The sequence below is a fragment of the Aphelocoma coerulescens genome, unplaced genomic scaffold (genome assembly GCF_041296385.1).
Source record: "Aphelocoma coerulescens isolate FSJ_1873_10779 unplaced genomic scaffold, UR_Acoe_1.0 HiC_scaffold_75, whole genome shotgun sequence".
NCBI classification, from domain to species: domain Eukaryota; kingdom Metazoa; phylum Chordata; class Aves; order Passeriformes; family Corvidae; genus Aphelocoma; species Aphelocoma coerulescens.
The window spans coordinates 797196-822252 of record NW_027184061.1 but is presented as its reverse complement, the minus strand read 5'-3'; the positions used below and the strand labels follow the sequence as shown (position 1 = coordinate 822252).

Genomic DNA, 25057 nt, shown 5'->3' with positions numbered 1-25057 from the left:
AGAAACACCAAGATTCAGCCACGGGAAAATCGTGGATCCCCCTCCCTGATCACCTGCGGGATGGGAGGAGGCAACGCTCCTGGGGCTGGGGGGAGGCTGCAGATACAGCGAGTGCTGGAACCTTGGGGTGCCTCCTCTTCCTGCTCCTCCTCCTCCTCCTGTATCCCTACTCTTCCTCACACTCGTCTTCCTCACACTACTCCTTCTCCTGCAGAATCCCACCTGCTGCTCCCACGGGCATCGTTTCACCATTCTGGTCTCCAGCCCTGCTCCTCCAGCCTTTCTCCTGCTCCCCCCAGGCCCAGCACCCAGCCCTGGCTCGCTCTGCCCCCCAGAGCTCTCGGATCGCACAGCACGAGCAGCGATGCAGCTGCGGCAGCTCGGGCTGGGGCAGCGCTGGGCTCTCGGCCGCTCCTGCCCGCACTCGGCCCCCGCCGCAGCCACTTCTGCCAGCACAGCACGGCCCGGCCCGGCCTTGGCGCTCCCCCCCTCCCACCTCCCCAAATTCCCCTGGCGGGGGGCGCCAAGGCCGGGCCACACGTGGGCTCCAGCTGGGGAGCGCCGGGCGCTGCGGCTCTGCCTGGCAACTGCTGAGTCACCAGCGCCGCGCCTTCTGATTGGCTGAGCGCTGCCTGAGGGCCGCGCCTGCACCAAGGGGGGACACCCTGCTCCAGGGGGGATGTCCCGAAAACCGGGCACCCCCAGCGAACCAACAACACCAACGCCTCCTTACAAACACATCCTCTGAATCTGCTCGGACACAGCCACACGCACTTGCACACAAGCAAGTGACAGCACAAACCAGCAGCTCCACAAAATGGCACTGACTGACACACACTGCTGCTCAGCCAAGCTCCTGCTCAATTCCTCAACTTCCAGAACAACAACAAAGCCTGAACAGAGCCATGGACATCGTTTCCTAATCAAAAGGGGACAATGCTGAGGTAGTTTGCACATTCTCCCAGAGCTAATTAAGGACATGGACACCCAGCAGGGGGAAAAAGGGAAGTCGAGAAGGGGTCTCAGCAACAGGGGATGGATGGTGTTGGTGTGCTGGGAAGGGATTGGTTGAAGGGAGTGTGCAGGAATATGGTTAAGGCAAACAGCAGCAGGAGGAATCTATGTGGTAAGAAAGGAAAAGGAAGATGGAAAAGAGGAAGAGAAAAAAGTGAGGACTGGGATGCTTTTCAGCACCATCTTATCCTCAACATTTGCCAGCTGATCCAGATCTTTTGTATCCCCGCGTTCCAGGACAGGAAAGAAAAAGAAGTTCAGGGTTTCAGGGGTTTTCTCTGTGGTGGGGAGCAGCAGGACAGGGCAGCACAGGCTGGGGGCCTGTGGGGAGCTGCGGGGCCGGGCCGGGGCTGTGGGGCAGCCGGGGCTCAGCGCCGGGCACTGCCTGACCCCAACACCCCCCGGGCAGGGCCGGCAGTGGCCCCCGGCCCCCAGGAGGCTGCGGGATGTGGAAGGATCAAGATTTTCTTTCATTGATCTTGTTTGGGTCACTGGAGAAACGAATGATTTTGCAGAAAGCTCAGCAGCTGTCAGAGGATGAGCACCCACGGGCAGTGAGATGCCACGGGTGCGGCTGCTGCCATTGGCTTTGGCAAGAAGAAGAGCCAGACCCAGGGCAGATATTCAATTATCTCCCCTGAAATTGAGGTTTCAATTCCTCACCCTGCTGATTCCCGACCTAGTGCGGGGTGGAGATCAGGGATGTCTGTTTCAAGCAGTCTGTGGCCAGAATCCTGTCTCTTGTGAAATCTCTTCCACAGGAAGCTCGGCTGGCACAGACCCTGCCTGGGGACTTTAAGGGAAGTTACACCACTCAAGGGAGATGAGTTTAACATCTCAACAGACTGGGAACAGCCCAAAAGATACCCAAAAAGATAACGCCCATCAACAGAACATCAACGCCCATCAGCAAACATCAAGGAACAGCTACCCCAGACACTGCCCCCGGCACAGCTGGAGACCCCTGCTCTGGAGAAGGCTGAGAAGGAAATCAAGGAGTGTGGACCTAATGAACATCAGAGGCCAAGCAATCCGGGGCCAATAGGAAACCAAATACTAAGAACTACCCAACTTGGAACCAATGAACATTAAACCTACGGATTTCGATGGGTTTAGACTGCATCAAGTTGAGGAAAATTCGAGTAAAGCTCGTGTGCCATGGAATGATTTTCTCTGCATACCCGGGCTCTGTGTGGATGAAATGATTTCTGTTGCACATCCTGGCCAGAATAAAGGAATGCCTTGATCCTCTAACACTAAAAAGGTCGTTGGAGAGTTTTTGTTCTTCCAGGAGTTTTGCTGACAGGATTACATCACTAGAATTTTTTTTCTTAATAATCCTACTCTGACATTGTCAGCTGGGTTTGGGCCAGGGATGTGAGAGTCAATTTTTAGTCTTAGGGGAAGAAGTAGAAAAATCTTCATTGGTCTAGGGGTTTTTCTGTGTATGTGTGTGCGTGGCTGTTAGTGATGGGAGAATTTTAGAATGGGTTTTTCAATGTTCACCTGTAGGCTGCATTTTGCAAAACTGGAAGAGGTTTAAAGATGACCCTTTAACTCATAAAGAGCTAAAAAAACATAAGAAAAAGAAAAAGAAAAAGAAAAAGGAAAAGGAAAAGGAAAAGGAAAAGGAAAAGGAAAAGAAAAAGAAAGCAGCTGGGGGGGAGGGCACTTGTGAGTCACCTGATGGTTGCCCTGGAGGAGAAGCTTCCTTCCAGGCAGCCAGCAGAGGAGCTTTAGAAATGCAAATTAACTCTGCTGGGGGAAGTGTGCACAATGTCCCAGGCTCTCCTCGCCTGCCAGAGGAATTGGGCTGATTCCCTCTGCCCCTCACCCCAAGCTCTGCCTCCCTGCACAGACGGAATTTGCATCGCTAAAGGCAGAGCCCACACTGAGCATCTCGGACTCTGCCACAGAAATCCCTGAAGCTGCAAAGGAAAACAGCAAACGGAGAATGTTGGGAGAACTTCACTCAAAAAAGCGGGGGGGAATCATCCCTCTCCCCACTCCAACATCTGCTGGCACTGTTTGGATTATACAGGGTGGGTTTGACCACTGGGCTGCTTTTGCTGCCACAAGGTCAGCGAAATCACTTGGGAATCCAAGGATGTGATGATTTAATCAGAGAAAAGCGGTCAATTGATGCATCCCTGGCATTTTTGGGAGCACCCAAAAATGGGGAAAAGATGAACGGCCACCAGAACAAATCCTACCACACCATGGAGCAGCCCCTGGGAACCCAAACAAATTCATACCAGGTGCCAGAGAACCCAGTGATCATTTCAATGCATCATTAGATTACAAGCTCTCCTCCAAATCATAACCAAGCCCACAGCTCCAGCTCCTGACCTTCTCACCCACCAATCCACTCCCATGAGCAACGCCACATTTCACCCTGGGATGGCATCAGATTCTCTTTCAGCAGAAGGACCAGGAGGTATTGGAAAATTAAAGGACTCAAAGTGCTCTTGACAAAGTGATGGCCAAGGAAAAGTGGTGAAACAGAGAACAAAGGAAACAAAGACTTAACAGAGCCATGAATATCGGATGTTCTACAAAGTCGGGGTGCACATTAAGGGGCACATGCAGCAGGCGCATCGGGAAGTCTGTACCTTCCAAGGACCTCAGGCACGGGGAAAGGGACACGGAGATGCGGCCGCGGAAATCAGCATAAAAAGGAGGCTGCGTCCTCCAACACTTGGACAGACCCCACGGGAAATGCCCCGTGGCCTCTCCCTTGCTCCAGGAATAAAGTTCCTTTTACAGGACTCCTCCGGCTCCTCTGGGGACACAAACCTCTGGCCACGGGAACTTTCCCGCACACTCCCGCCGACGGGGCAGCCACCTCTGTCCTACCCACAGCAGCCGGGACGAGCCAGCGCTGCTCCGGCACCGGCTCCTGCCGAGGCAGCAGCGGCAAGGAGAGCGCGGGCAGCCGCTCCCGCAGCGCCCTCACGCCAGGGCGAACACGGCGCCCACACGGCACAACGAACCCGCCCCAGCCCCCTGCCGCCCCCTCCGCCCGCAGCCAGCGCCGAGCCCCGCCAGAACCGAGCGCGGCTCCCACCTGCGCTGGGGCCGCCTCCGAGCTCCGCCGCCGCCTCACCGGGCTCCGGCCGCCGCCGCCGCTCCCGGGCCCGCACAGACGCTCCGCCAATGGCGCCTCTGCTGCGCCACGGCCGCCCTGCCGGCGGCTCCGGGCCCGGGCTGCTCCCCGCTCCGACCAATCAGCGCGCCAGAACCACGACTGACGGCAGCACCGCCCAATCGCAGCGAGGGGCGGGCTCTGCACACGGCCCAGCCTCGCCCCGCGCTCCCAGCGCCCCCCGGGCTGCGTGAGGGGAAAGCCGCAGCTGAGGAACAGCCCTGGAACGGGCCCGGCCCGAGCCGCCATTCAGCTGGGAAGGGAAACAAAGCTCTCCGCTGCTCCCGGCCCGACTTGCCCAGCCCTGCGTGTTGGCTGCCTCCGGCTCCTTGGGAAGCCCTGCAGCCTCCCGACTCCCGCCCCTAATTCGGAGCATCAGTGCATGGCTTTGATTTCGTTGTTCAGGCTTGGCTATGGGCTGTCCTTGTCTGCTGCATTTTCTGGGTTTCTCTTGGATGCTTTGAGCAACAGGCTGTGCCCCGGGAGGATCCTTTGTGCTCCTTTGTGACAGAGGAGAACCTTCCAGGCGGTTCTTGCGGGAGCTGCTGCTGTGATGTCACGGGAACGCTGCCGCGTCCTCGCCGTGTTCCCGTTGCTGTGGGCACGGAGCCCTCAGTGTCCAGAGCGGCTCTGGGCGCCCGCTGGTTGCCGGAGGATCCTCCTGCCCGAGGCATTCTCAGCAGCCAGCCCAGCCCCTGCCGGGTGTCCTTCTGTGCTTGCAGGGGTACAGTCTGCGACGTGTGCAGCACGGCCAAAATGATCCAGCAAGCGGTTGCTGCAGTTTGCACTCTGTACTCTGTGGCTTATTCGGGGTATTTTTTAGCCCACTTGGCACGTAAGTCGAGGTTTTCCCTGGGTGCAGCTTCGGTGCCTTCGGGCACAGAAAGCTGTGTGCTTTCTGTTCTCCCAGTGGAACTGAGCTGCCTTTGTAACCAAATTGCCATTAAGACACCGCTGGTTTGGGAGAGCTCCTGCCAGCAGCTGCAGCTGAAAAAGGGGGTGTCTGCAGCCAGCGGGGCGTGCACAGCATTTGCAATGGAGCCGGGGGGGTTCTGTTCCCTCAAGCGCAGAGTCTGTGCCAGCGGAGCCTGGAACTCCCTGCGTTGGCTGCTGCAGCCAAGAGCTGACACAGCCCAGGATTCTGTGCTGTTCTCTTGCTTGCTGTGCGAAGGGACTGTGGCTCCTGGAGGGATGTTGTGGAAGCAAAATGCTCTCTCGGGGTGTCCTTGCTCCGTGGGAGTTCCCACCACGGGCAGGTTTTTCCTAACAGCATCTGGTTTGTGTTGCCTGTCCTGTTGCAGGGCACCTCACACGTGGATCCCGAGCAGCTCCTCCTTCGGTGAGTGGGAAAGGAACCTTTGGTGGTCGGAATTGTGCAGAGAGTTGTGAGCTTGGCGTGTGGCAGTCGAGCGCCAGCCTGGGAGGCTGAAGGAAAGTTCCTGCCAGTGTCTTTGCAGCAGCAGCACAGGGATCCCTGGCACTTTTCTCCTTCTCTGCTGAAGAGCTTTTGAAGAGCTGCAGGTCTGGTTTTGCAGGCAGAAGATTGCTTGCTGGCTTTAGCCACGGTGGAATATGGAATGCCCAGCAATAAGTGGCAATGTCGACTTTAGCCCCTTCCTAGTTTGAACGGCTCTGAATCCCATTTCTGCTTAGTGCAGCTGGATGTGTAGCTGAGGATAAATAAGGCGATAAGTGAGATAGAACTTCCTGTCCCTCACGCTACCATCTGTCCACAGGGCACAAAAGCAGCATCAGCTCCTCCTCTGGCTCCCTCTGCTTCCAAAGAGGAGGCCAAAGAGGAGGAAGACAGCAGTGAACTTCCCCCTGTTCTGGGGGATGATGGTGAACTTCCCTCCGTCCCAGGAGACCACAGTGAACTTCCCTCTGTCCCGGGAGATGAGGGCAAACATCCCACGGTTTGGGAATACAACAGTGAAGCTCCTGTGGTGTGGGACGAGGATGGTGGACATCACTCGGTGTGGGACGAGGACAGTGAGGCTCCAGTGCCATGGGACAAGGACGACGGACATCTCCCAGCGTGGGATGAGAACAGAGGACGTCGTGGGACTTGGGAAGAGGACGGTGCAATTCTCCCAGCATGGGAAGAGGACGGCAAATGTGCCGTGGCTTGGAAAGAAGACCAGGAACCTGCTGCATTTTGGGAAGAGGACGGGGATCCTCCCTCTGGTTGGGAAGAGGACACTGAACCTCCCTCTGCTGCGGGATCCTGGGCTGAACATTCTGACAGCAGCACAGCCCTGCAGCCAGAGGGCAGAGAGGAGTGGTGCCTGATGCAGCTGAGTACGTCTGCTGTGCTGCTGTGTGCCAGAGCAGGGTGCTGCGTGTGTGTCTCAGCATCAGCTGCACCCAGGCTTGCTGTGCAGCTGAATGTCACAGAGTCATTTATTGTCCTTGCCCAGCTGAGAGCAAGGGGCTCCCAGCCCCAGGGAGTGGGGCTGCATTTTGGCCCTGCTGCAAGGCGGGGTCTCCATCTGGGAGGGAGCGTCTTCCATGTGGTTTCTTTCAGGGAGCACCGTGAGCGTGGGGGAGCCTGCCGAGAAATACCTGGAACTGGAGCAGGTTGGCCAAGGGTAAGTGCCCGGCAGTTACTTCTGCACAAGCAGGGGCCAGGTATTTGCTGGTGCAGGATCAAGTGAGAAGCCAGGCAAGCTGCAAACAGCTTCAGACACTGGGGCACGATCCTGCTGTCTCTCAGTCCTGATCAGAATTGGTAACTGTGGTCAGAAGGCACCGTCAGAGGCCCCTGAGCCCGGCAGTGTCCTGCCTGCAGCAAGGAGCAGGACCTGGAAGATCTTCTGTCCCTGGAATGTGATTGCCTGAAAGAGCAGCTCACCATCTGGTGACTGTCAGAAAACAGTTCTCAAGAAGATTCCTTTCAAATATTTTGCTTCCAAAAATATCCACCGGTCAGGATTATCAACATAACAGTTTAGAAACAGAAACCAGAGATGAACTAATAAGCGCTCTTTTCAGCACAGGTAGTAAGCCCCGTACATTCAGTAACAGACACAGAGCTGCTGCACTGGAGGGGAAAATGCATCAGCTGCCTGCTGGCAGGGCCCTTGTGGATCCTGCAGCTCGTAGGCAGGAAATGGAAAAGGATGAAATACATTCTTCTCCAGTTCTTTAGACACCTGCTCCCACCCTAGGTTTTGGACTAAAGTAATTCAGTGTGCACATTTGGGATTTGCTCCAGCCCTTTTCCTTCATGTTGGGCCTCAGTTTTCTCTCGCACACCTTGCGAGGCACAGGGCTGGTGGCTGCTGCGCTGCTGTTTGAAGGGTCGATGCACCCAGGTGTTTTGTAAACGCTGCAGGCAGCAGAGATCTCCTGTCTGGGCTGGCTTTCACTCCCAGGGCCTAAAGCGCTGCTTCTTTCTTCTCTGCTGTTCTGTCTCCAGGGCTTTCGGAACCGTTTATAAAGGACTCAACAGGGCCACTGGAGGAGAGGTCAGTGTCACCACGCCCAGCGCGTCGGGCAGCTCTCGAGGGCTTTCCCCTCTGCTGGGAGCTGTGGCTGCAGCTCTGGGGGGCCAGCAGAGCTTTCCTGCACAGGCTGTTCCACTGAAGGCACAGCAGTGTCAGCCTGCAGAGCACGGCTGGGACAGACTTGAGCCTTCTGAAGTGCCCAAAGAATGCAAGGAGGGCAGCAGTGTCTGTCAGAGCAGGACACGCTGGCTTGGTCTTCATATCTGAAAACATCAGTGCATCAGCTGGTGGAGGCTGAGGCCTAATTTATCTTCATCCCAGCCTCGGACAGGAACACTGTTTAGCAGTTTTTCCATCCTGCGTTTCATCTTCCAAGAGTACCTCAAGACCTAATTAAGGAGCGATCCTGCTTGGCATCAGTTTGGGGTTTTAGTCCTACTGCAGCTGTTCCCAGAGAGAGGGAGAGGAATGAGAAGATGGATGTGCAGAGCAAAGCTCTCTGCTAAAGCCTGCAGCTGTGTTTGGGTCTGGTGTCAGTGACAGCCCGTGACAGGGATCATCTGAGCAATGTTTGTGCGTGTTTGCTCTGTTGTGCAATCCCAAACAGAGCAGTTGCGTTTGAAATCATGACCAAATCCCCAGGATTGCTAAAGGGTTCCCGGCTGTTTTGCTCTGTTTTCACAGAACCAGAATTACTTCCTGCTTGCAAAATGTGTTTGAATGATAATGAGAGTGGTGGTAAACGAAGGCGGTTTGAGAAGACTGCAGGTGCAGAGAATGCTGTGAGAGCTTTGAGGCTGAGAGCTGAGGGCCCATTTCTGCAGAGCTTCCAAGGCCAAATGTCTCTGGCCCTGTGTCCTGTAAGCGGCCCCGCAGCGAGCAGAGAAATGGGCTGTGGGAATGTCACTTGCTGAGCCCGGGTGTCCCATCCCAAGGCAGTTTGGCACAGCCCGGCTCCGTCGCTCCGCAAAGACTCGCTCCGTGTTTGCTGCGGCCTCCTGCCCCAGACTCCTGCAGTTCAAGGGCTGCAATGTCCTTTCAGGTGGCCATAAAGAAAATGAGTCTCAGAGGGCAGAATAGGGAACGAGCTGTGAATGAGATCCTGGTCCTGAAGGACAAGAAGAACCCCAACATTGTCAGCTTTTTGGACAGGTGAGTGCTTCAGCTCTTATCCCGTGCACGGGCCCTGCGTTAATCTCTCCTGGCATCTGCAGTCTGTAGCCTGTTTTGAAAAAGCCTCACCCAGCCGTAGCTTCCCAAAACAACAGCCTGTCAGTTCACTCCCTCCGTGTGCTTTTTGTTGCTTTGGTTTGGTTTTTCCTTCAAGCTGACCCAGTTTTCTGGGTCTTATGACAAGTGCTGATAAACCCTGTCAGAAATTATTTCCCTTGGTTTCTCCTTCCCAACTCTTTTCCATTGCTGCAGATGCCAGGAAGACCAGGTTCTTGTTTCCAGAAATGCCTCATGTGCCCATTTTGCAATGGCCTTGCCTGTTTCTGAAGGGACTTTCTGCAAGGTTTTCCAAACACTTGACCACTTTTGTCCTAAGTGCTGCACGGCCTCCTGCCCTGGATAACTCTGGAAGTTGTGTTGCTTTGTTCTGGAGGGAATGGTGGAAGTGCTGAGTTCAGATGCTGAACCAGCTGGGGGCAAGTGTTGTGGTTCAGCATTGATCTGGGCTGTTGCTAAACTGCATTTTTCACTTGCTTGCCATCTAAGGCCTCTCCTTTCCCACAGGCGTCTCCTTCTCCTTTAGACTGTGCGGATCCCAAGGACTGTGCAGCCTGGCAGGAATGTCTCTGCATCGGATTCTGTCCTCATTTACAAGTGACCTGGAAACAAAACTCCACTCGAGGCTTTTCCATCAGGGAATTGAGCAGTGCATGTTCATCTCCACGCCATTGTTTGCCTCTTCCAGCTTCCTTGTTGATGAAGATCTCTGGCTGGTGATGGAATACATGGATGGAGGAACTTTGCAGGACGTTGTCAGACAGACACGCATGGCTGAAGGAGAGATGGCAGCTGTCAGTCGGGAGGTGAGGGATCCTGCTTGTGCTTCCCAAGGCTTGGACACAATGCTCCTTCCAAGCAGGGCCTGAGAGCAGGAGTGGCTCCATGCTCAGAGCTTTGTTTCTGTGTTGTTTTTATGAGCTGGAGAAGAAAGAGCCTCTGAAGTGAACGGCCTGCCAGTGTCACTGCACTTCCACTCTGCTCTTGTCCTCTTTCCTGATCTTTGTGGGACTCTCTGTCTTTTTTGATTTGATTTGCTGTTCTCAGCTTTGCCTTGAACCATTTGCCCGGAGCTTGTCTGCACTGCACTCCTGGCCTGGCACAGCAAAGCTGCTGCTGGCAGAATTCTAAACTGTCCTTTCTTGTGTGCTGTATTCTGGCCATGGATTTCCACCCTCGTGTTTCTTGCTCTCTCTCAGTGTCTGCAGGGCCTGGATTTCCTCCACTCAAACCGGGTGATCCACAGAGATCTGAAGAGCTCCAACATCCTTCTGGCAACGGACGGCTCTGTCAAGCTGGGTGGGTGTTCCTGGTCAGGCACGGCGCTCCCGGGCTGCGGGTGTGGGGCTGCTTCCCAGTGACAGCCAGAGCCCCACAAGTGCTGCTGGTGGCGGTGCCCGGCCCCTGCTGCCAGCTGAGAGCGGCTGCTCCATGCAGAGAGCTCAGGAGAGGAGCAGGGTGTCAGCAGTGGCTTTGCTCTGGGTGTGGCCCTTGCAGAGGGGCGGGAGTTGGAATCTGAAGCTTCAAGGGAATCACTAAAAGCCACTGCATGAAAGCTGAGGGTTCCTTTAAGGGTCCACTTCCATCTTGCCTTGGCTACAGCCCTGCGGACTTTTCCAGCTGGATTCAGCAGTGCATTCTCAGACTGAGAGTGGGCAATCTTTGTGCTTGGTTTCCTCATTCCAGCTGCCTTTGACAGTGTTTGTTTCTGTCCTCAGCTGATTTTGGCCTCTGCGCTCAGCTCAGCCCTGAGCAGGAGCAGTGCAGCTCCATGGTGGGCACTGCTCACTGGATGGCCCCAGAGGTTGTGACCAGTTCTCCTTATGGCCCCAAGGTGGACATCTGGTCCTTGGGCATTGTGACCATCGAGATGGTGGAAGGAGAACCTCCTTACTTCGAGCACACGGCGGCCATGGTAAGAGGCAAATTTCCCAGAGTTTGCAGAGGCCTGTGAGCACAGAGGGACCCGCCCTGGGCGGAGCAGCCGGAGGGCTCTGCCCATCGGGAAGGGAATTCCCAGAGGATTTGAGCCTGAGCACAGACGAATATTTTGCAGTCTCCAGAATTTGCTTTGGGTTTTAAGTTGTTGCAGCTCTTCTGTCTGTGAGGATGACCTGAAAACATGAAGCCAGAGCATCAGCTCTAATCTTATCTTGCAGAAAACCCCAGACCAACTCCAAAACCCACACCCAAACCCAACAAGTTTTCTGACGGAGTTTCTGAAAGAGGTTCTGCGAGATGAACTCCCCCTGACTCTTCTCACTGGGAAACTTGTCTAAAACATGAAGATGATTGTTTAACATCCCCATAGTCTAACATATTTCTTTCCTAGCCCAAGCTACTTTCTCCATGTCACCAAGGCTGAGCTTTCAGCAACCCAAACCTCGGGTTCCTTGCCTGGCAGTTTCTGGGATGGAACATCTTGAATGCATTTACTTGAGTGTCAGTGGCACTGCAGGGATGCATTTGATGTAAGAATCCTTGGAAATACCACAGGCAGACCACAGTGACTCTTGCAAATGGCCTGTAAAGCTGGTGTCCGTATTTGGAGAAGCAAAATGGGCTATTTCTGATGGAGGTTCCAACTAACAAAGTCAGCCAATGACATTGGCTCTCAAGGCATCATATGGATGTTGGAATGGCTGTGGCTGCAGCAGCGTTTGGCTTTTTTGGTTGGCATAGAAAAATGAGCTCTGATCAGCATCTCTGCCAGGGAGGAAAGTGTCCCTGGAGACTGGGGCTGAGAAACCGGGGTCGCTGTGAGCACTCGTGGGTGTGAAGGAAGCTGGCAGAGCTTTTTCAGAAGTGTTTGCTTTCCGCGCAGGCTCGCTGTCTGATCCGGCAGAACGGGACCCCGCAGCTGCAGGAGCCCAGGCGCCTGTCGGCTCTGCTGCGGGACTTCCTGGAGTGCAGCCTGGAGCCGGACGAGGAGCGGCGCTGGTCTGCCCAGGAGCTGCTGCAGGTGGATGCGAAGCGGCTGCAGGGGAAACAGCAGCGCGAGGGAGGGGTTTTCTCGTGGGGCCCCCTCCAATAGTGTCCAGTCTTGCTGCTTTTCACATGCAAAGCCCGCAGAATCCTCACCTGGTTTGGCTTGGCAGGGTCCTTTGCAGGTCATCTGGACCAGGTGCCCCGCAAGGAGCAGGGACATCTTCAAGCAGATCAGGTGGCTCAGAGCCCTGCCTGACCTGAGCCTGGATGTTTCCAGGGAGGAGGCACCTCCCACATCTCTGGGCACCCTCTGCCAGTGTTTCCCCACTCTTCTGATAAAAAAATTCTGCCTCAGATCTAATCTGAGCCTGCTTCCCTCTCCTGAGTTTCAAACCATTCCCCTTTGTCCTGTTGCAACAGAGCCTGTGAGGAGCTTGACTTGGGAAAGTAACAGTTGATTTCTTTCTTTTTCATCCTTTGGGCAGCATCCATTTTTATCATCAGCCAAGCCTCTCTCCAGCCTGAGCCCTCTGATTGCTGCAGCAAAGCAATTGAAGGAGCAGCGGAGGATGTGATTCACCTGGGGACCGCTTTTTGTTATAGTAGTTAGGACAAGTGGATAGTTACGGTAGTTAGCACTGCTAGTTAGTTATGGTGGTTATGGCAGTTTTTTGAATAAAAGCTCTGTTAAACCTCAAGTCCCTTGACGTGTCCCTTCCTTGTCCCCCCGTGACTCAGCTGCCCGGAGCAATGCGAGGGGAGAGCGGGCCCAGCCTTGCCCAGAGCTGAGCCCCAGCAGAGCCCTGGCAGAGCCCAGAGCAGCCTCAGCATCGGCAGAGTCAGCCTGGAAGGAGGCGCCTGGAGCCTTCTCGACTGCAGCTGACTCTTGTTTACAAACCGCGTGGGGTGGGAAATGCCACTGGTTCTGCAAGAGGGCAGAGGGGGCCCGGGGAAGGCCCAAGTGCTCCAGGCGAGGCAAAAACCCGCCCAATGCTGGAGAAAAACCACACCTTTTTCCCCTCCCACGTTGGCCAAAATATTGAATCCTAAACCAAGTCAAACGGGGCAGGGGAGGAGCCCAGGCCCTTCCGTCCCTGCAAACCAAAGCGTCCCTTGCACGGCTCTGAGCCCCGGCGCCGGTGGCCCCGCAGGCGTTGGTTTCTGTAGGGCTCGCTGCCGCCAGCCCAGGCCCAGCCCGGGACAGGGCGGGCGCTGGAGGCTGCGGGCGGGGAGATGTGATCCCGGGACACGCATTCGGTGGCACCTGCGAGCGCAAGCAGGGGAGGAGCTCCGGCAGTGACAGGGGGAAAGGAATAAGGTGAATGTGACTTAAACAAGCCAAGCCCGTGAATGTGCTTTAGATAGGGCCAGGGAGCTGTAGGTAGGAAGGAGTGAAAGAAACTATCACTTCCAGAAAATGTTACTGATTGCCATGAACTGCAGCTCAGCCAAGGCCGTGTCAAATTCCTGAACTTAGAGAAGAAGAACAAAGACTCACTGGAGTTATTAATATTGCTTTGTTTTACTAAAACAAACAAAACGGGTGTGTACATATTGGAGGGCAGATCGGGAAGTCCGAACCTTCCAAGGAACAGTCCTGGGGACAGAGCAGCCACCTCTGTCCTACCCACAGCAACCGGGACGAGCCAGCGCTGCTCCGGCACTGGCTCCTGCCGAGGCATCAGCGGCAAGGAGAGCGCGGGCAGCCGCTCCCGCAGCGCCCTCACGCCAGGGCGAACACGGCGCCCACACGGCACAACGAACCCGCCCCAGCCCCCTGCCGCCCCCTCCGCCCGCAGCCAGCGCCGAGCCCCGCCAGAACCGAGCGCGGCTCCCACCTGCGCTGGGGCCACCTCCGAGCTTCGCCGCCGCCTCAGTGGTGGTTCCTAGTCACCCCCAGTATGATCCCGGTCACTCCCAGCATCATCCCAGTCGCTTACAGTCACTCCCACTGTGTTTTCAGTATGGTCCCAGTCACTCCCAATAAGATCCCAGTTGCCCGCAGCATGGTCACAGTGGCTCCCAGTCACACCCAGGATGGTTGCTTTCACTCTCAGTAAGAGTCCAGTGTGGCTCCAGTCATTTCCAGTATGAACCCAGTCACTCCCTGTATGATTGTATTTGCCCCCACTGTGGTCGCAGTTGCTCCCAGTGTCTTGGTTTGAAAGACAGGTGTCTGCTAAGGAAGGCAGGAGTCTCTCCTGAAATGGAAGAAAAAAAATTGCAACCCCCTTCCCTCTGGATTACTATAATTTTGAAATTACGGAGCTTTATAGGTAAACGTATGAGGAACAGGAATAACAGTTCTTTACTATTATGTATCTTTATGTGTATAACCAGTCAAACAAACAGCAATAACTATGGCAGTAACAGCAAACAATCACAAACCGAGTCCCAGCCTTCTCGGCTGTCAGGCCGTTTCCCTTTGGGTGCAGTTCCGCTCGCAGCCAGCAGGGGCGCTGGCGGATCTCGGTGAGCAGGGCAGGTGTGATGGTTCCCCCGCGGCTGCAGGGGGCGCTCCGGAGCGAGCTCGGGGAGCACGCGGCACTGGCGGCCTGGGATCCCAGGAAGGGATGGAACAAAGATTTCAAAAACTCCCTGGGCAGCCAATCCTGGTGTCCAGCTGGACCCTCGGGAACAGCAGGCTGGAACAGCAGGGATGAGCACAACTCCCAGGTGTCAGACGAGATGTATCGAACTCCGGAGCTGCAGTGGGAACCCCCGGAGGTCTCGGCAGGCAGGGCGAGCGGGGCTACAGAGTAGCGAAGACTCAAAGCAATGGCAGGGGCGGGCAGCCACAGCCTGGCTCCCAGCAGGGCACGGAAGGTGGGCTTGGGATCCCAGGGTCTCTCCGGTAGAAAGAAAGCAGCTGAAGAAGCAGCCTCTTTCTCTCTATGTCCAAACGCCGGGAACTGACTGCCCACAAACTTAGGTGGAAGAGATGCACACCTCCTCCTATGGCCAGGTCCTTTGTTTTCCTTAAGCCCCCAGTAATTTGTCCCCCTGGCAACATCTATGGGGAAAATTCCTTTAAGAGAAAAAGAAAATAGGACGAGAACTCCTAAAACCCCAACATTATCCACCCCAAATTTTTCCCATTCTAACATGATACATGAAACTGAACTCTTTTAACCATACACACACATGCATCACCCGAATTATATACGTATATACATGCTGATACTGATTCAAGTACAGAGCCATGGGTAGTTCATCCTAAAACAAGGTCCCCTTGAGGTATGCATCGGGTCTCTCCATCCTTTTGCATCACCCACCAGGTGCAACCTGGTTCCTGAGAGAAGACAACCCCGCAGATGGGTTTCTCTTTGCTCGAGGCAGAACTAACCCGAACAGGTTTTCCAAGCATACCTCTCATGTGCACCACTGGAACCTTATCCCCGTCTGTTGTTTGTAGGGGTTCAGATTGGGCAGGGCCTGCTCGGCTGGTGGAGCCTCGGGTGTTAACTAACCAGGTGGCTCTTGCTAAATGCACCTCCCAGTTTTTGAAAGTCCCCTCACCCAGTGCCTTCAAGGTTGTTTTACGCAGTCCATTACACCACTCAACCTTCCCAGCTGCTGGTGCATGGTAAGGGATGTGGTACACCCACTCAATGCCATGTTCGCTAGCCCAGGTGTTTATAAGGCTGTTCTTGAAATGAGTCCCATTGTCAGACTCAATTCTCTCAGGGGTGCCATGCCTCCAAAGGACTTGCTTTTCAAGGCCCAGGATGGTGTTCCGGGCAGTAGCATGAGGCACAGGGTAGGTCTCCAGCCATCCTGTGGTGGCTTCTACCATTGTGAGCACATAGCGCTTGCCTTGGTGGGTTTGAGGCAGTGTGATGTAATCAATCTGCCAGGCCTCCCCATACTTGTTGTAGGATCTTGGGGGGGTTGGACGGTCGGGACGGACGGAGACGAGAGATCTCTGAAGTCAGATCCTGGAACACGCGGTTTATTGCAAAGGGCGTGGGTGCAGGGGCACTTCTTGGAGCTGCCAGCCGCAGCTCAGAGCAGGCCCAAGGTGAGAGCAGAGTAAGTAAGTAAAAGAGAGAGAGAGAGAGAGTAAAAAGAGACTGACGTCCCCATTGCAATACAATAAATCATCTTCTGTACTGAATATTCTAATTCTCACTAGCTAATATAGTACAAGGTACAAATCCTATAGCATTTACATACAGCCTATAAGAGTTATTACATTACCATAGAATGTCACATTTTAACTCCTAAAAACTACTCTTTGGACCCCTTCTGCTGAGCTAGTAGGGTCTGCTCTGACCCTTGGACCTGTCTGCAAGCAGAGGGTATTGTTCAATCAAGAGGGGATTACCTTCAGTCAGCCAGACCATTGTTTTCCAGTTGTTCAGTAACTAAGGCTTGGTATCTCAAAGGTGGCTTTCATTTTGATGTCGCTTATAGTTTTCATATTCCCAAAATCTTTTGTCAGGCAATCATATTTATAAGGCTTTCCTGTTTCATCTTCCCCAACACTTGTATTTGGACCATTGCCCACCATAGCACAGGGGCTTCACCCGCTTGGCCTGCTTGATCGCAGCGCATGTCTCACAATCATGGATAACCTGGGAGATACTGTCCATGGTTAGATCCACCCCTCGATCTCGTGCCCACCTATAGGTGGCATCTCTGCCCTGATGGCCTGAGGCATCATGGGCCCATTGAGCTAGAAACAGCTCCCCTTTATGTTGCCAATCCAAGTCTATCTGGGACACCTCTATTTTCGCAGCCTGATCTACCTGTTTGTTGTTACGATGTTCTTCGTTAGCCCGGCTCTTGGGGACGTGAGTGTCAACATGACGGACTTTCACGGATAGCTTCTCTACCCGAATGGCAATGCCTTTCCACTCCTCAGCAGCCCAGATTGGTTTTCCTCTGCGCTGCCAGTTTGCCTTCTTCCACCTTTCCAGCCAACCACACAGAGCATTGGCTACCATCCATGAATCAGTGTAGAGGTAGAGCTTTGGCCACGTCTCTCTTTCAGCAATGTCAGGACCTAATTGGACAGCTTTGAATTCAGCAAATTGGCTCGATCCACCTTCTCCTTCAGTAGCGTGTGCAACTTGTCATGTGGGGCTCCATACAGCGGCTTCCATTTCCGGCTAGTGCCTACAATTCGGCAGGAACCCTCAGTGAAGAGGGCATATTGTCTTTCACTCTCTGGTAGCTCGTTATATGGTGGGGCTTCTTCGGCACGCGTCACCTGCTCCTCTTCTTCTTCAGAAGATAACCCAAAAGTCTCACCTTCCGGCCAGTTCGTAATTATTTCCAAGATCCCAGGGTGATTCAGGTTTCCAATTCGGGCGCGCTGCATGATGAGGGCGATCCATTTGCTCCAAGTAGCGTCGGTGGCGTGATGCGTGGAAGGAACCTTTCCTTTGAACATCCACCCCAGCACCGGTGCCAGGAGGAGCTGTGCCTCTGTGCCGATTACTTCTGAGGCAGCTTGAACTCCTTCATAAGCTGTCAAGATCTCTTTCTCTGTGGGAGTGTAGTTGGCTTCAGACCCTCTGTACCTTCAGCTCCAGAATCCCAGTGGTCAGCCCCGAGTCTCACCAGGCACCTTCTGTCAGAGGCTCCAGGACAGAGCATTGCTCCTGGCTGCAGAGTAGAGCACATTTTTCACCTCTGGTCCTGTCCTGACTGGGCCAAGGGCTACAGTGTGAGCAATTTCCTGCATGATCTGGGCAAAGGCTTGCTGCTGTTCAGGGCCCCATTGGAAATCGTTCTTCTTGAGGGTAACCAGGTAGAGAGGGCTCACGATCTGGCTGTACTCAGGAATGTGCATTCTCCAAAAACCTATGGCGCCTAGGAAAGCTTGTGTTTCCTTCTTGTTGGTCGGTGGAGACATTGCTGTGATCTTATTGATGACCTCGGTGGGAATCTGACGTCGTCCATCTTGCCACTTTACTCCCAGGAACTGGATCTCTCGGGCAGGTCCCTTGACTTTGCTCTTCTTGATGGAGAAACTGGCTTCCAGGAGAATTTGGATGATTCTCTCTCCTTTCTCAAATACCTCCGAAGCCATGTTCCCCCACATACATGTCATCAATGTACTGCAGATGTTCTGGAGCCTCACCCTTTTCCAGTGCATCCTGGATCAGTCCATGGCAGATGGTGGGACTGTGCTTCCAGCCCTGGGGCAGTCGGTTCCAGGTGTACTGCACACCCCTCCAGGTGAAGGAAAACTGAGGCCTGCACTCTGCTGCCAGAGGAATGGAGAAAAATGCATTAGCAATGTCAATAGTGGCGTACCACTTTGCTGCTTTGGACTCCAGCTCGTACTGGAGCTCCAACATGTCCGGCACAGCAGCGCTCAATGGTGGAGTCACCTCATTCAAAGCACGATAGTCCACAGTCAATCTCCATTCCCCATCAGACTTGCGCACAGGCCAGATGGGGCTGTTGAAGGGTGAGTGGGTCTTGCTGACCACCCCTTGGCTCTCCAGCTTGCAGATCATCTTGTGGAAGGGGATCACAGCATCTCGATTTGTCCAATACTGCCGGCCGTGCACTGTCGAGGTGGCAATTGGCACTCGTTGCTCTTCCGCTTTCAGGAGACGAATTGCAGAGGGATTTTCTGATAGTCCAGGAAGGGTGTTCAATTGCCTAATACCCTCTGCCTCCACAGCAGCAATCCCAAATGCCCACCTGAGTCCTTTCGGGTCTTTGTAATAGCCATTCCGGAGGATGTCTATGCTCAGAATACACGGGGCCTCTGGGCCAGTCACAATCGGATGCTTTTGCCACTCCTTCCTAGTCAGGCTCACCTCAGCTTCCAACAACGTCAAATCGTGTGATCTCCCGGTCACCCCAGTGATGGATACAGGTTCTTCCCCCACATGTCCCGAGGGCATTAAAGTACACTGTGCTCCAGTGTCAACCAATGCATCATATTTTTGTTGCTCTGATGTGCCAGGCCATTGGATCCACACCGTCCAGAAAAGCTGGTCCTCCCGTACCGCCTCCTCGCTAGAGGCAGGGCCCCTCTAGACCTGGTTATCATTCTTTCCCTGGGCATACATGTGTCATACATGAAATCCCTATTTGTGCTTGGTCTTTGCATATTAAGTGCTTTAATTAATTTGAGCTTAATATTTTTAAATTGAATGTTAAAATTAACCCATCAGCCCAGGTACACAGATCAAGTTTTTATGGTCTTCCTGTGTTTACTGTATACTTTTACAAGTGTTTTAGGATGTGTTGGATGTATTTTTTTATGTTTTACTTGTACCTTGGTTTCAAGGCAGATTTAAAAAACCCCAGTTGCAACAAACAGCCCAGCCCCCATAGCCATACCCCCGTAAGCTCCATGACTCTTATCTCAACTAATACCACCCCTCTGACAAGGAGGAGCCATTGGTGGACAGAGATAATCTGTCAAAGGGAAAACACCAATCACCTTAAACCAAAGGGGCGGACTGTGGGCAGACTGTGGGCGGAGCAAAAGCTATAAAAGGGAGCAAAAGAAAGACACGCCCTCTCATTTTCCCTTCCCCTCCAGCTTGCTAAGTTCAGTGCTGGAGAAACCTACTCCTTTTCAGGGGCCTTTAGAAATATATATATTTCTTTTTGACCAGCCTAGCACTGCAAGTTTTTTTTTTCTACCTGAGGTTCAGAGCTGCCTAAACCTGAAGCTCCTGAATCCCTGCGCTCCTGGGGCATACCTCCTGAGCCACTAGGATCCCAAATTTTTACATTTTGTTAAGTTTTGCAATTTTTCAATTTTTCTGTTTCAATAAATTGTTTTAATTTCTACTAAGAGTTGTCTCATTCCTCACAACTCTTTTGGGAACTCGTCCGGGATCCTATTTTTGCCCTAAAATCCAGGTATTTTGGTTAATTTTACTATTTTGAATTTTTGCGATTTTTTTGGGTTTTTTTCCCTTGGATTTTCTGGGCTCCCACAAGGATTACTGCAGTGGAGAAAGGACACCTCCGGTGGAGAAGGACTTTGTGGTAAGGCTTGAACCCTTCTTAAAGGGAACTTAGTTAGGGACTTACCCTTTTTAAGGGCTATTAGTTTTTGGGGAACCTCCGAGTGGAATTCCTTTGTGAGAGTGTGTGTGGGGGGGTTGGCCGCCCCCAGTGTGTGTGTGAGAGTGTGCTTGAAAGGGTTCATTTTTAAGGGCACCACGAGGGATCACCCTTTAGAGACACAGAGGGGAGGATCGAGTGTGGTGATCAGCCTTTCTGGGGGGAGGTTTCCACGTTTTAGGGGTGTGCGCAGCCCCAAATTCAGTTTTATTAGTGTCTCAGTCTCCTTGAGTCTATGACTGAGGAGAAACCTCATTTTAAACCCCTTCTTTTCTTCTTTTCGGCGGGGGCAGCCGCCATTTTGAAGTTTTGAACTTTGGCGTGGTCGGCCGCCGCGTGGTCGGCCGCCATTTTGAAATTTCGAGCGGCCGCGTGGTCGGCCGCCATTTTGAAGTTTCGGGTTTCCACGTGGTCGGCCGCCATTTTGAAATTTCGAGCGGCCGCGTGGTCGGCCGCCATTTTGAAATTTCGGGTTTCGGCAGGGGCAGCCGCCATTTTGTGTCCTTTTAATTTGAACTGCACCCCTTTTGCTGTTCTAAGTGCTTGTGTGAACTTGTTTTAGTTGCACTCTTGTAGTCAGTGCTATCTAGCACCTTTATACTTTCTGTTAGTTTGGAGTGTTTGAGTTATTGGATTATAGTTGTAATTTGCTTTATTTGCTTTAATCATAAGACACCACTTTGATATTTTGAATTACTGTTTGTGTTATTTATTATAATCTTTTTCCTTTAATTTGATTATAAATATTTTAAATTTATCTCTCCTTTGCTAATAAAGACAACTCCTGTTTCTTAAGTATTATATATATATAGCCATCTAAATTTCAGTTATACTTTAAACAATTTCAATACACATTAATTATTCTTATTAAAATTAAAGTTCTTTTTTGCACCATATTTGTTTCTCACCAGCCTACCATATTTAATTTTTTTTCCACAGATTCACCATCATTAATTACCTTATACATCTATTATTCCTACTTACTTTTCTCTACATTAGTTGTATTGTATTTTAGGCTTATAAATCTATTATCATTGTATTTTTTTATTGTGATAGTGTATTGATTCTAGGTTATTTTGTAATATTATCTCCTTCTACAATATTCTAATTGTTTTATATAATATAATACTTTGGTTTATTTAAAAAAAAAATTTTTTTTTTCTTCTGCACAAGCTACTTGTTTGCTTCCCAGTAACAAAATGGGACAAGCAAATAGCAAAAAGAAAGACCTAATGAAGAAATACAAAATCTTCCCAGAGAGTCCATTAGGACACATGCTCCTAAAGTGGGAAGAAAATCTTTTAACTAAAGAAAAAGACCAGTGCCAAATGATTAGGTACTGTGTTTTTAAGTGGCCAAAACATAGAATTAACAAAGATGGGCTTAAATGGCCCAAGTATGGGTCTTCTGAAAAATGGCTTTGTGAGGCTTTGCATTCTTATGTACATTACAAAGCTCCAAAACATTCTGATGAATTAGACTATGCTAAAATTTGGTTAAATTATTGGCAAAAACAAAATGAAGACCAAGGCAAGAAAATAGAATTGGAAGAGGAAACTAAATCTAATTCAATTGGACTTAATAAAAATTCAAACCAAATTTTTTCCATTGCAGAAGAACACAAACAGAAAGAAAAACAAAAACCTAAATTAAATAAACCAAAGTGGGACCCCCTAGACTACCTTCCTCCAGTAACTCCTCCAGAAAGGAGGGTCCAAATTGAACAAGAAAGGGTCCTTCCTTCATCAAGCCACCCAATCGAAAGGGACTCAGAAAATGAGAATGAAAGTGAAAAAGAAAATTCTGTTCCTTCCTGCTCTCACAAAAAGACAACCGGACAAAGGATTTCTTCTAGCCAGGATGGCCCAGCATCTTGCACTAGAAAGAAATCATTTAAAACACCTGACTGTCCCACCTGCCTTAGCACTCCCCATGAGTCTAAAATTTTACCTCTTAGGGAGGTACCCATGGGAAATGTTCAAGGAGGAATTGGTTATGTAGTTGTACCTCTAGCTTCATCTGAGGTACGGGAATTTAAAAAAGAAATGAAAAGCCTGATGGCTGACCCAATTGGTCTAGCTGACCAATTTGATCAATTCCTCGGCCCTAATATTTATAATTGGGGAGAGATACAATCCATCCTACACTCCTTATTCACCATTGAGGAACGAAAATTGATTAGAGCTGCAGGAGTGACAGTCTGGGACAGAAAATAATTCTAATCAGGGCCCAATTGGAGAACAAAAATTACCACTGACAGACCCTGAATGGAACCCAAATTCAGAAGAGGGCAGGAGGAACATGAAAGACTACAGAAATTTAATTATAAAAGGGATTAGAGAAGCTGTTCCTCGAGTTAATAATATGAAAAAAGCATTTTGTGGGGAACAGGAAAAGGATGAGTCCCCAACAGCTTGGATGGCTCGGTTAAGGAATAACATTCAACTTTATTCTGTCATTGACTTAGACAGTGAGGGAGGCAAAACTATGCTAAAGGTACATTTTGTGCTTCACTCCTGGCCTGACATCAGGAAAAAATTGGAAAAATTGGAAAAATGGCCAGAGAGGGAACTAGATGAATTACTGGAGGAAGCCCAAAAAGTCTTTGTTAGGAGGGATGAAGAGAGGATGAAGGCTAAAAGCCGAATAATGAATAACAGTACTAGTGCTCCAATCCACAATCCTCCTACACAAAGAACTTCCCAAAGGGGCATCCCACAACAGCAAACCCAAATCTGCCCTCAGCAACAGCCACAAGTTTGTGCTTGCAATATAAAATCTACCACAACTGCTCAAAGACCTGAGAGGTTAATTTGCACATACTGTAATAAACCAGGCCACGGGCAGTGGTACTGTTTTAAAAAGCAGAGAGATCAAGGAGTCCTTCAAATGGAGGGACAAATTTTGAACAACTGAAGGGGTCAGGGGCTTTATTCTCTGGGGCAAAAACATCTTAAAGAGCCCTTGATAAAATTAGAAGTTGGATCCCAGAGACAACAAATGGAGTTTTTAGTGGACACAGGTGCTGAAAGAACCTGTGTCACTGAAACACTTCCAGGATGTTTTATTTCTCAAGATACATTAGATATATATGGTGCTAATGGTGAAAGCTTTGCTGTTCCTGTAATTAAAAATGTAACCTTTTCCATACAAGGACGCACCCATACAGGGGATGTGCTATACCTACCTCAAGCTGGGATCAATCTTTTAGGACGTGACTTCCAAATGCCTCTGAGGGTTGGGGTGGTACCGCAAGGTGGAAAAATGACCACTAAATTGTTTGTTTTATCTTTAGTAGATGAGCAACACATTGACCCGGTAGTGTGGGCCAAACCTGGCAACCGGGGAAAAATGGACATCACACCTCTAACAATTGAGTTGCTCCCAAATAGCCAGCCAGTACGTGTACCACAATATCCCCTCTCCAAGGACAAAAGAAAAGGCCTGAAGCCTGTTATCATGGACTTATTACAAGATGGAATTCTTGAGACCTGCAAATCCAGTTACAACACTCCAATTTTGGCTGTCCAGAAACCAGATAAGTCATTCCGGCTTGTACAAGATCTGCGTGAGGTCAATAAGAGAGTCCAAACCAGGTACCCACTGGTGCAGGACCCCTATACACTCCTGAGTCGGGTACCCCCAGCACATGCCTGGTTCTCTGTTATTGACCTTAAAGATGCTTTCTGGTCATGTCCTCTAGATTCTCATTGCAGAGACATCTTTGCATTTACCTGGGAGGATCCAGACACTGGACGGAAGCAGCAGCTGCGCTGGACTCGCCTGCCTCAAGGTTACACCGAGGCACCCACACTCTTTGGCCAAGCGCTAGAAGATTTGCTAAGTTCCTTTTCTCCACCCGAAGGGATTCAGGTAACCCAGTACGTAGACGACCTGCTCCTCTCTGGGGAACAGGAGTCTACGGTAAGAACTGCTACAATTCAGTTACTGAATTTTCTAGTGAGGAACGGGCTGAGGGTGTCAAAACCTAAATTACAATTTGTGCTACAGGAGGTGAAGTATTTGGGACATCTAATTGGCCATGGCACAAAAAAACTCAGTTGCTGAAAGAGTAGAAGGAATCCTAAATCTACCACCTCCAACTTCAAAACGAGAAATTCGGCAATTATTAGGCCTATTTGGATACTGCAGACCGTGGATTGATCAGTATTCACAATCTGCCAAATTTTTATATGAAAAACTAATGGAAGAAGAACCTTTTAATTGGACTAATTCAGACACACAAAAATTACAAAATCTGAAAGAGAAATTAACAAAAGCACCTGTTTTAAGCCTCCCTTCACTAGAAAAGCCCTTCGATCTATTTGTTAATGTGGAGAAGGGAATTGCCTATGGCGTCTTGACCCAGGAGTGGGGTGGAGTCAGGAAGCCGGTTGCTTTTCTTTCCAAATTACTGGATCCAGTGTCCAGAGGATGGCCCGTCTGTATCCAGTCCATCGCCGCAGCAGCCATTCTGGTCTCGGAGAGTCAAAAACTCATTTTTGGTGGAGACTTGACAGTGCATACACCACACTCAATCAAAACCATTTTAGCTCACAGGGCTGCAGAGTGGTTAACTGACCCAAGAATAGTCAAATATGAAGCCATTCTCATGCACTCAGACCACCTGAGGTTAGTTGTGTGTACACACCAAAATCTAGCTCAATTTCTTTATGGGACCCCATCAGAGAAAGAAATTGAACACAATTGCATTGAGATAATTGACATCCAAACAAAAGTCAGAGAGGACCTGGTGGACTGCCCCCTCAAGGAAGGGGACATTCTCTTCATTGATGGGTCATCTCGAGTGGTGGATGGAAAACGATGCTCTGGCTATTCAGTGGTCGATGGACACCAAATGTGTGTGCTAGAAAAGGGCAAATTGCCACCGACCTGGTCAGCTCAGGTCTGTGAGCTCTATGCCCTAGAAAAAGCACTCCACCGACTAGCAGGAAGCATCGGGACCATTTACACTGACTCCAGATACGCTTATGGCGTAGTCCACACCTTTGGAAAAATCTGGTCCGAAAGGGGGTTCCTAAATACCAAAGGGAAAGATATCCAACATAAGGAATTGATCCTAAAAATTCTAAAAGCACTGCAACTGCCTCAGGTGATCTCAGTGGTGCATATTCCAGGTCATCAATCAGGAACCACAAAAGAAGCTCGAGGGAACAACCTAGCAGACTTGGCAGCAAAAGAAGCAGCAGTGGAAGAAGAGGTAAAAGTGATGGAAGTGAAC

At 51.2% G+C, this 25057-nt stretch overlaps 1 protein-coding gene and 1 pseudogene across 1 annotated transcript; one reads left to right on the top strand and one right to left on the bottom strand.

The window, feature by feature from the left end:
• LOC138102437 (uncharacterized) overlaps nucleotides 1-25057 on the bottom strand; it is a 705988-nt pseudogene that overhangs the window by 456612 nt on the left and 224319 nt on the right.
• LOC138102399 (serine/threonine-protein kinase PAK 1-like) lies at nucleotides 10591-11872 on the top strand. Its single transcript, XM_069000109.1, has 2 exons — nucleotides 10591-10753; nucleotides 11663-11872. Exons 1-2 carry the CDS (start codon nucleotides 10610-10612, stop codon nucleotides 11870-11872), a joined length of 354 nt encoding a protein of 117 aa, XP_068856210.1. The 5' UTR covers nucleotides 10591-10609.